The sequence below is a fragment of the Chelonoidis abingdonii genome, chromosome 4, assembly GCF_003597395.2.
Source record: "Chelonoidis abingdonii isolate Lonesome George chromosome 4, CheloAbing_2.0, whole genome shotgun sequence".
Lineage (NCBI taxonomy): Eukaryota > Metazoa > Chordata > Testudines > Testudinidae > Chelonoidis > Chelonoidis abingdonii.
In genome coordinates, this window is record NC_133772.1 from 27,938,319 (window position 1) to 27,949,917 (window position 11,599).

Consider the following 11,599-nt stretch of genomic DNA (forward strand, 5'->3'; position numbering starts at 1 on the left):
TAAAAGGCCCTGAGATTTGGCTAGAAAATAGTCATGGGAGCTGCTTCAGTAGAGTGGAGAAGTCAGAAGCCAGATTGCAGGGATCCAAGGTGGTGCTTAGGGAGTGAATGTCTTGATTTTAGACTGCACATTCAAAGTTTAGAGGTAAAGGGGAGGGGGAGGTAGGTATCCGGAGAGGCATATCAGAGTGAGGGATAGCTTTTTGAGGCTAGGGAAAAGCAGGACAGACTTATACTGTGAGGGTCAGGGACGGGGAGAGCCTAGGGGCAGTGGAAGTACTTGTCCAGTTCTGGCATCAGCATTTCAAAAAGGATATTGCAAAATTGGGAAGGGTTCATAAAAGAGCCATAAGAAGACTTGTGGTTTGAACACCAGCCTTACAATGAGAGACTAAAGTTCAGTTTATTCGTTTTATCAAAGGGAAGGCTAACAATGGTTTAACCATGTGCTAGAAGTACCTATTAGAGGAGCAGATTTCTGGTGAGAGGGCTGTTTAGCAGACAGACATAACAATATCCCAAGGCAGGAAGCTGAAGCTAGATACACCTCTACCCTGAATAATGCTGTCCTCAGGAGCCAAAAAATCTTACCACGTTATAGGTGAAACCGTGTTATATCAAACTTGCTTTGATTCACCGTAGCGCGCAGCGCCGCTCCCCCAGAGCGCTGCTTTACCGCTTGATATCCGAATTCATGTTATATCGGGTTGCGTTATATCGGGGTCCAGTTGTAGTATCAAACTAAACATAAGGTTCACATTTTTGTCAGTGAGGGTAACTAACCATTGGAACAACTTACTTAGCAATGCAGTGGATTCTCCATCACTTTAGATCTTTATATCAAAATTGAGTGTCTTTCTAAAGGATCTGCTCTAGCTCAGCCAGAAGTTTTTGCTTGATGTAGGAATCACTGGTTGAAATTCTATGGCTTTTGTTATGCAGGAATTCAGACAAGATGATTATAATGATCCCTCTGTCCTTTAAAACTTATTTTAAACAAAAAAGTAAGAAAAGGCAAAGATATAGGATCACTGGGGCAGGTGGAGAGGTTACGGTTGGATATAAGGCAAGAGACTACTGGGGCTGTGATGGAGGAGGAGGTGAAAGTGTTGGGAAGGGGGAAGGGCAACTTGTCTGGGCTTCTATTTGAGAAGGCTCCCAAGACAAGTGGTGTTGCGACTTAGCACACAGGGTTGCAGCGCCTCTCAGGTCTGGCTCAGTGGCCCTTCGGTCACAATGGAGGGACAGCTAGGCTAAACCTGAATGATGCCATGACCCCACTTGCTGGGAGTAGGGACCTGAGCCCAGTCTTGCGGGACAGGAGCCAAGCTGTTGCTGCAGGTCGAGAGTGTTGCAGACTCAGTCTTCAGCGCCCCCACCTACCCCCCAAGACCTCCCCTCAATGGTCATTTTTTGGAAGGACAGGGGACCTCAGTTTCAGATTTTGTCCTGGGTCCCCAAAAACTTCTGAAACCTTGGCTAGTGCAGGGCAAAATGAGAGGTGATCCCCGTGGACTGAATTTTCTTTTTGAAGAAGTATGCAGGTTCTTGTCACACAGGGAATGTGAGGAAGAAATTTGATTTGGTTGACCCATTTGATATAACCACATATGTCAGTGAGCATTTGACTTCTATGGGGTTGTTACCATCTTGAAGTTACGAATAAATTGAAGCTTTAGTTGTATAGCTAATTTATTATACCCACTATACCAGCATTTATCAAACGGGGTGCCGACCTGAAAGGGGGTTGCAAAACTGTGGTAAGAGGGTCGTGAGAGCAGGGGCTGCTGGCTGGGCACCCAGCTCTGAAGGCAGCACCGCTGCCAGCAGCTGTGCAGAAGCATGGGGTGGCATGGTCGGAAAAAAAGGTTGGAGAACACCTGCACTATACCCTTAGTGCTTTGAGAAGTTGGGGTCGAATTTTTTTTTTTAAATTTTTAACACAGTAGTCATTTTTGAAGAACATGAAAACATCGTGTAAAACAAATGTATGCAGAGCCACCAGTCACTTCTACCTTGTAGCCTCTCTTCCTCCGACCCTGTTTCCTTTTGTTGTTGTCTTCTCTCATAACATCAGGACTGTTCATAGACTGTAAACATCTGACCTGGGACAGTCTTATTCTTCGAGTGATTGCTCAGGTGTATTCCACTATAGGTGTGCGTGCTTGCCACATGCACCGGTGCCGGAAGTTTTTCCCTTAGCAGTATCCGTAGTGGGGGAGCACTGTTGCGACCTCGGAGTGGTGCCGACATATCGCGCCATAAAGGGGGCTGCGCGCTCCCTCCGCCCTCAGTTCTTTCTTGCCGCCAGTGAAAGTAGTCAGAATTTGCTCCAGCCTAGGCTGCAGCATTATACGCCTTGGTGGTATCCAGTCTTTGGAAAACTTCCTTGCTGAACATTCTCTTGCGAAGTATGGCTCGGGACATGCCCCGTGGCCCAGGCTTCAAGTCGTGCAATTCTTGTTGCAACTCCATGCCCAGAAGCGATCCACACAGTCAGTGTCTTCGCTGTCTTGGCGAGGCTCACATTAGTGAGAAGTGTAAGATCTGCTGCTCCTTCAAGGCGCGAACAAAGAAGGAGCGTGAGATTCAACTCCAAGCTCTCCTCATGGAGTCAGCATTGGCCCCGGCACCGGCACGTTAAGCCGACCCTGCGCCTGGCACCTCGTCTTCAGCATGCGGCGAAGCGCCTCCGGTGCACCATCCTGATTCGGCGCCTGGTACAATGTCCTCGGCGCACGGCGAGGTGCCGTTGATGAGCTGGCATCGCTTCCCACCTAAACAAGGGAAGACTCAGTGTCACCGAGAGAAAGAGAGGGGTGAGGCCAGACCTGAATTGGGCAGCCCACGATCCCCATCGGGACATAGACCTCTGACTCATGCTGAGCGGAGTAGTCCAGTCCCATCTGCGCAAGCCTCGCCCGAAGTAGGCATGCCATCAACACCAGAGGCAGCCCAGGCCGCGCATGATGTTCTGGTGCTTCGGGTGCCAGGTGTGCTGCCTCAGTCGGGCCCTGGTCCCAGGGAAAGCTGCTCTTGGGCACCCATTAGCCCTCCCCGGAGGTGTCAGAGGTCAAGGCACCTTCCCGGGTCGAGGTGCCGAGTAGAGCCCCGCGATGGACGTCGACTCCACGTCCCAGCTCTTCAGTGAGCGGATCTCCTCCAGTCTCGGACACCGTCAAGGAGGTGACAAGAGACGACACCGTTCCTCCTCCAGCCAGTCCGAGAGGAACAGGTCTCGACGCCATACTCAAAACACCCGCCATTACAGAGGCCATGCTCAGAGTGCGTCCCGAGAGTCCCTGGCACCGAGGCACCATGGTTGCAGGTGCCGCAGGGAGTCCAGAGATACTTCCTCCAGGTTGAAGTCTCAGGGCGGGAGCCGTCATGACAGAGACCCCTCTAGTCGTTCCTACGGCACTGTACGTTTCTCCAGGACTTCGGCGTCGACGTGCTGCCGTCTCCCCAAGCTGCACCGCACCGCATCACCAACCAACCCTGCTGGCGCCTGAGGCGATTCATTTCCAAGCCGTTCCCTGGCAAGGACAATGGTGCTACTGGGCACTGTGGCCTCAGGTTCCTGCGCAGCCAAGACCTCGCTTCGTGGTGGGAGCCTCTCAAGGCTGCCCTGCGTCACCTCCCCGGCACCGGGATCAGACCATGGGCACCAAACCCCCAGCACCGACTCCGGCACCGGACCCAGACGTCGAGCCCACGATGCCATCGGTGGCTGAAGACACCATACCATCCACCTCTTTGGCACCAGGTGATTCAGTTGCGGTACCGCCTCCCTCTTCCCAAGAGGATTTCAAGGCACATCAGGAGCTGCTTAGGAGGGTGGCTGCAAATCTCGAGCTCCGGGCTGAGGAGATGGAGAAGCCCTCCGATAACCTCTTCAATGTCCTCGCTTCCTCGGTACTGGCGCGTGTGGCGCTCCCATTCCATCAGGGAGTAACCAACATCACCGCTGGCCTCTGGCAGATCCTGGCCTCCCTTGCGTCAATTTCCAAAAAGGCCCAGAGGAAGTACTTCGTCCCCACAAAGGTCACGATTACCTATACACCCACCCAGCTCCTAACTCCTTGGTGGTAGAGTCGGTCCACCACCGTGAGCGGAATGGCCAGCCCATACCCTCACCAAAAGACAAGGACGCTCTTCGACTGGATACCTTTGGGAAAAAGGTTTATTCATCTGCGAGTTTCCAGTTCAGAGTGGCCAGCCACCAGGCACTGCTGAGCCAGTATGAGTTTAATCTCTGGGATTCCCTCTCTAAGTTTGAGCCCCTTCTTTGGGACAAGGATGGAAAGGAGTTTCGGGCCTTGATCGACGAGGGTGTAGCCACGGCCAAAGCAGCTCTCCAGGCGGCTTCAGATGCAGTGAACACAACCGCTCATACAATGGCTTCCGCAGTCTCCATGCGACAGGCGTCGTGGCTCTCTCTCTTGGGTTTATCGATCGAGTCCCAGTCTATAATGCAGGACCTGACATTTGATGGCAAGGCCCTGTTTGCAGAACAGACAAACACTCGTCTGCACGGGATGAAGGACTCCTGCACCACCCTTCAGACGCTAGGCTTCAAACCTCTGCTCCTCTTGTTCGGGAAGGATACAAACGCCCGCCTAAGCGGCAGAGGGAACAAAGGCGTCGGTCCCAACGCCAATCCCATTTGGTCCCACGGCCCGTGACCTCTAAGGCCAGGCAGCCAGGGAAGTGGCGTTTTTTGACTTGTTGAGGGGGGTCACCAAGCCTGTTGCCAGTGTTCCCCCCACCCAGTTAATAAAGTTGCCTTTTATGAACCGTTTATTGGCCTTCCGACTGCAATGGGCCCGTATAACATTGGACCAATGGGTCCTCAGCACCATTTCCCAAGGGTATAGGCTGCAATTTTTTTCCACCCTTCCCAATTGTCCCCTGTCTGGGCAGCTGGCCGGGGTCCCAGAGTATGCCGTCCTCCTCTGTCAGGAGGTGGAGTGCCTCTTCTCCCTGGGAGTGGTGGAAAGGGTACCTCTGGAATACCAAGGCAGGGGTTTTTACTCCAGGTATTTTCCTTATCCCGAAAGCGAAAGCCCATCCTCGACCTGCGGAATCTCAACCAGTTCCTCATTCATTGTAAATTCCACATGGTGTCCCTGGCCTCTATTATTCCATCCCTAGACCAGGGGGATTGGTTTACGGCACTGGACCTCCAGGATGCATACTTTCACATCCACACATTTGAGGGTCACAGGCATTTCCTCCGTTTCGTGGTGAGTCAGGACCATTTCCAGTTTACAGTCCTCCCCTTTGGCCTCTCTACTGCCCCCAGAGTATTTACAAAGTGCATGGCTGTTGTGGCTGCCCACCTCTGGACAAAAGGGCTGCAAATCTTTCCCTACCTCAACTACTGGCTGCTCAAGGGCCGGTCTCGGTCTCTGATGCAGCAGCACACGAGCGTCCTGCTAAACACCTGTGCAGCTCTTGGCCTACTGGTAAACGATGAGAAATCCACCTTAATCTCGGTTCAGCGCATAAGCTTTATAGGGGCGCTGCTGGATTCCCGGGTGGCCATAGCCTCCCTTCCACGGGACAGATTCAAGACGCTCAAAACTGTCATCGCTTAGGTCATGGCCTTTCCGGTGACCACAGCACGGGTGTGCCTGCAAAGCATTGGCAGCATGACAGCATGCACCTATGTGGTGCGACATGCCAGGCTTCGGATGAGGCCCCTTCAGCTCTGGCTGGCCTCCCTGTACTCCCAGGTTAGAGACAGCCTGGACAAGGTGGTCACGCTGCTGCCTAGGGTGGTGGCAGATCTCCAGTGGTGGTCCCTCCCGAGAACATGTTCCAGGGTGTCCCCTTCTGAGAGCCCCCTTCATCACTAGATCTAGTGTCAGACGCCTAGGACCTGGGCTGGGGAGCCCACATGCATGCACACGTTGGACATGCGCAGAGCGCTGGCCTTCTACCTGGACAGAACCAGCTCATTTAGGAAGTCCCCCCAGCTTTTTATTGCTTTGGCCGAGCCCATGAGGGGATGGCCAGTGTCCACCCAGCGCATTTCCCGCTGGATCACCTCATGCATTCGCACCTGTTACGACCTGGCAGGGGTTCCCCCACCTCCTATTGTAAAGGCGCATTCCACCAGAGCCCAAGCCTCGTCAGCGGCCTGTGTGGCTTATGTCCCTATCCAGGACATCTGTAGGGCTGATACATGGTCCTCTGTCCACACCTTTTCATCGCACTATGCGATCGTCTACCAAACGAGGGATGACGCTGGGTTTGGTAGGGCGGTGCTCCACCCCAGTAACCCTTAAAACTTTACATTTAAACTCCTACCCGCCTCCATCAGGTATAGCTTGGAGTCACCTATAGTGGAATACACATGAGCAATCACTTGAAGAAGAAAGGACAGTTACCTGTTTCCGTAACTGGCATTCTTCGAGTTGTGTTGCTCAGGTATATTCCACGTCCCACCCTCCTTCCCTTCTGTCAGAGTTGTCTGGCATGAAGGAACTGACGGTGGAGGGAAAGCACAGCCCCTTTTATGGTGCGATATGTTGGCACCACTCCAGGGGCCGCAGTGGTGCTCTCCCACTACGGATACTGCTAAGGGAAAAACTTCCGGCACCGGTGCACGTGGCAAGCATGCACACCTATAGTGGAATACACCTGAGCAACACATCTCGAAGAACCCCAGTCACGGAAACAGGTAACTGTCCTTTTATCAGCAAAGAGTTCTATGGCACCTTATAGACTAACAGACGTACTGGAGTTTTTTGATAAAGTTCTTCCTTTACCTTGGTGGGTCCTGCGCTTATTGGCGGATTTGTTCACCTCAGTGATCTTCCCCTCTGGTGGAACCCACAGAATGGGTCAACTCCTCCTGTGTCTGATCAGGAGTTGCGAGGTTTGAGGGGAACCCGGGCCAGCCCTCTACTCCGGGTTCCAGCCCAGGGCCCTGTGGATTGCAGCTGTCTAAAGTGCCTCCTGTAACAGCTGCATGACAGCTACAACTCCCTGGGCTACTTCCCCATGGCCTCCTCCAAACACCTTCTTTATCCTCACCACAGAACCTTCCTCCTGGTGTCTGATAAGGCTTGATTGTCTGATAATTCCTCAATCCTCCAGCAGCACACCCTCTCACTCTCAGCTCCTTGCGCCTCTTGCTTCCAGCTCCTCACGCGCGCTTCCTCTCCTCTGGCTCCTCCTCGCCTGACTGGAGTGAGCTCCTTTTTAAATCCAGGTGCCCTGATGAGCCTGCCTTGATTGGCTGCAGGTGTTCTAATCAATGTAGCTATCTCCACTGCCTTCTAGAAAGATCTTAATTGGCCCCAGGTGCCTTGATTAACCTGGAGCAACTGCCATTTGGTTACCAAGGTCCTAGGGATTTGTTTAGCCTGGGGCTAACATACCTGTTCCTCAGTACTTTACTGTAGCCATCTGGCCTTGTCCCATCAGAGAGTATGAGCTTTTATGGGTGAATACCCACTTCGTCAGATGCATCCACGAAAGCTCATGCTCCAATACGTCTGTTAGTCTATAAGGTGCCACAGAACTCTTTGCTGCTTTTACAGATCCAGACTAACATGGCTACCCCTCTGATACCTGTCCTTTTATCAAGCACCTCACACATTTTGGGCCTAAAGTGTATAATAATAGGGCTTTTGAATGAGTAGACGAGTCAGAGGTTGGGACAATATCTATGAAAAGGATTGGAGAACCTTAAACTATGTTTTTACCCCTAAATTGCTGTCTGAGAGGCATCTTCATCATACCGCCTTGACCAAGTTGTTGGCCTGCCATGATTTTTAAGATTGGGGATTGACTCTTGGAATTGGGGCAAAGCAGGGGTAATGTGAGTCCTTTGTAATGGATGAAGCAGGGGAAGAAGCCGAAAAGGAGGAGCTTAAGTCCCTGAATATCTGTAACTGGAACTTCAGCCCTTTTCATGAGCTGAATAAGCGGGTGTACGTGGAATATTTTTTCATTTTTGAGTTTATGTACAACTGTAGTGAACTGAACTTTGAGATAAAGCCTGCAACTAAATAAAGTTATATTTGGTTCATAAATTTTGGATTATGTATAGGACAGAGGGAGACTCATGCGCTACACTTTTCCTCCTCAGCTCTGTAGCGTTGTGTAAACTCCTCCAGTATGGTATCAACAGTGATGACAAGCGCTTACAGGACATTAGGGTGAAGGGTGAAGAAATATTCAATATGGACGAGGGAATACGCACACGATCCAAATCAGCCAAAAGTAAGTAATCAAATTGCTCTAACAGGGTTGGGCCTATACATATTACCTTGTGGCACACTTGGAAAGCCTCTAAAAGATTTTCTGGGTCTCCTGCAGTTTTGTTGAGTATGTTTCTATAGAGAAAACAGATGTTTTTTATTGGAACTTACCCAAAGTTAGCAAGATTAATATACCTATTAATTGCTTACCAAATTCTTGATTGGGTTTGGGAACATTGTTCTTACACTTTTAATTTAAGCTTAGGGGAAATTAAAAGGCTCATGAGGTATGGAGCCCTTCACTGCTATGTCACTAGATCAAATACATTCCTAGCTGAAGGACCTAAAACTTATACTGTTGTGGTGCTTGGTAACCTCTGTGAAATGAGCATTCAGTAGACAGTATTGGTAATCACAGTAGAGGAAATGAAGGACTGACTTGCCCAATGAGACTGAAGTTACCACCATTAGGTGGTAGAGGATTCTTTAAATCAGGGGCATGGCTCATGGAAGTGGAGAGCAGCTCAGTAGAAACTTGCACTATGGTCATGCTCCCCCTAAAGAACTTCAGTCTCTAGTGCGTTCAACCCAGCATCTTTAATCAGCATTACATTTAATTTAAAATAAGTGTTTCTCCTGATAGGTTGGGAACCCACTGGCCTTAGACTATTTACCATTGTGGGCTGCATATGCAGCTCTCTGTGTTGTGTGGGCTGCATCCACACACTATATATACTACCTCTATGGCAGTGGTCTCCAAACTTTTTTGATCACGCACCCCTGTCAGTAAAAAAATTTTTGAGCACGCACCCCCTGCCGCGCCAAAGCGCCAAAAAAAAAACAACAACTCAGACTCCCACCCAAACTGCCGAAGTGCAGAAAAAAAAGAAAGCCGCTTGGACTCTGTCCTCCTGCAGCGCACCCCCAAGGATCCTCTTGCACACCCCACTTTGGAGAACGCTGTTCTATGGCCCTGAGGATGTCACATGGGCTGCAGTTTTGTGCTAATTGGACCCTGTGGGCTAAGAACCACTGGTCTAGGCTTTTCGGTGAGTTTCCTTTGTAGAGCTCTGTAGTAGTAATTGTATTGTGGTAGGACCTAGTGGCCCCTGCACTCAGTTGGGGGAGGGCACTACACACCCATGAAAAAATGTTCCCTGCCCTGCAGAGCTCTCTAGCTAAGACTTCAGTCTTGCACCTTATTTTCCTGGGCCCAAGGATCTGCTCACAGGTGACAGGATTGAAATCTTAGAAAGTAACAGGTGGAGCTGCATTGGGGAATACAGGATGTAAGCAGCAGTTGCAACACACTTGCTGTCTTGTCAGTGAAAAAAGCTACAGGAACTTTGTCTGGATAAACACTTTGTCACAGAGAATAACTGCCACCACTTCTTAGTTTCACAAGATCTTAGTTTCTTAAAGAGGAAATGAGATACTAGTTTACCATCTCTGTGTAACATACATTTACTCACTCACTAGGCTTGTCACTCTGAAATGTCTCATCTGGGGCACTAAAACTTAATATTTAACTCCAAGTGTACTAGTTTGATTGAGAAGTTTTATTATACCTTCTCCCCTACTCAAAGGCACTCCCCCTGTCTGCCAGTCACTTTGCTAACCCCGCAGTATAACTCTGATTGAGACACTGAGCAACAGGCATTAACATCGGTACATAATAAATAAGTAGCATTGGATTGAGATGGACAATAGTGCTCGCTTCAGCTACAGGAAAGGAAAGGAATTGTTTGAACAGTTTTTTGTTTGGTAAAGTAACTTTGATTTTTGTAGCGTTTCTGCCCCGGTATTTTAGTGACAAGGGTTACCGCTCCAAGGTGACTATGCTGTGCTGTGTGTTGGTCAGGTACTCATTTGAATGACATGTGATGATGCCTCCTGCTCCCATGGAAGTCAGTGGCAAAACCCTGATTGGTTTTAATAATAGTAGGATTAAGTCCCTAAATTAAAGATTGGGTTTGGGACCCAAATGCTGATCCTTAGCATCGTTCTAGACTGCCAGGCTAAAGCAATTTCTCAGCATTACTATGTCTGAGTTACTGTCACATGTCACAAATGTTCATTAGACCCTGTTCTTTAAGTGAGGCCCTGACTCATTATTCTTTGAAGCTTTCAGTTTTATCCACTTTACAATCCAAGTCAGAAACTTTAACTTTATTCCAATATTTAATCCAAATAGAACTCCCTTTTTTTAAATTATCTAACAATCAAACAGAACCCTTGAAAATCTGATTATTATTTAAACCTTTTCCCAGTTCTTTTTGATTTTTTGGGCCTGATTCAGAATTAGTAAGTATTTGGGTCCTTCCGCTATCTTTGTTTCTTTTTTGCCTTCAGAGTTTTTGTTTCATGCATCAATGTTGCATAACCATGAAGAAGAAGGTGGGTATGTAAGAATTCAATGTGCACAATTGTTAAATTTTGATGTAACTTTGGTCCCGTTCAGTTTGTTGTACTTAAGAGGTTTATTAATCTGAAACTAATGTCCTAAAAAGTGTTCAGATGAAGCAATAGGCTACACATTTATATTACTAGTAGCACCTGAGACCCCAACTGAGAGAGGAGCCCAGTTGTGCAAACACATAAGAGTCAGCACCTGCCTCAAATAGCTTACAATGTAAATAGATAATACAATATTACTTCCACTACCCTACTCTTTATCTCCATTTTACAGATGGAGAACTGAGATGCATTTTTTCCATCATTAGTTAAAGTCTCTCTCTGGAGTGCATCTCTTCAGTATTTGCCCTTACACTTTTTACTGGTGTTAGGCAGATAGTGGGGTTGAATTCAGATTTGGTTGATACAAGATTTTGTCCTCCAGGTCCTTCATCAACTTCAGACAGAAAACAAGAATTTTCAAAAGCATCTAATATCAGAGGGGTAGCTGTGTTAGTCTGGGTCTGTAAAAGCAGCAGAGAGTCCTGTGGCACTTTATAGACTAACAGACGTATTGGAGCGTGAGCTTTCGTAGGTGAATACCCACTTCGTCAGATCCAATGAAGTGGGTATTCACCCACAAAAGCTCATGCTCCAATACATCTGTTAGTCTATAAGGTGCCACAGGACTCTTTGCTGTTCTTACAAAAGTGTCTAGTGACTTTGGGTGCCTCAGTTTGTGGCTGCCCCACTGGAGATGTATTATAGGAGTTCAACGTTCAGAAGTGCTGACTGCTTGTCCTCTTAAGAGGTGTGTCAAGTTGGGTTCCCAAAATCACTAGTCTCTTTAGAAAATCTTAGCTTAAAAAAATTTAGTCAGTAATTGAGTGTGTCTACACTACGGGATTATTCCAATTTTACAGAAACCAGTTTTTTAAAACAGATTGTATAAAGTCGAGTGCACGCGGCCATACTAAGCACATTACTTCG

General features: G+C 48.6%; 1 protein-coding gene across 1 annotated transcript in view; it reads left to right on the plus strand.

Annotated features, from left to right (window-relative positions):
* IPO9 (importin 9) overlaps positions 1 to 11,599 on the plus strand; it is a 209,123-nt gene that overhangs the window by 169,237 nt on the left and 28,287 nt on the right. The window contains exons 19-24 of the mRNA XM_075064718.1: positions 3,576 to 4,043; positions 4,274 to 4,642; positions 4,923 to 5,000; positions 5,060 to 5,245; positions 5,738 to 5,799; positions 8,104 to 8,237. Coding sequence (XP_074920819.1) covers positions 3,576 to 4,043; positions 4,274 to 4,642; positions 4,923 to 5,000; positions 5,060 to 5,245; positions 5,738 to 5,799; positions 8,104 to 8,237 — 1,297 coding nt within the window. The remainder of the gene's footprint in view (positions 1 to 3,575; positions 4,044 to 4,273; positions 4,643 to 4,922; positions 5,001 to 5,059; positions 5,246 to 5,737; positions 5,800 to 8,103; positions 8,238 to 11,599) is intronic.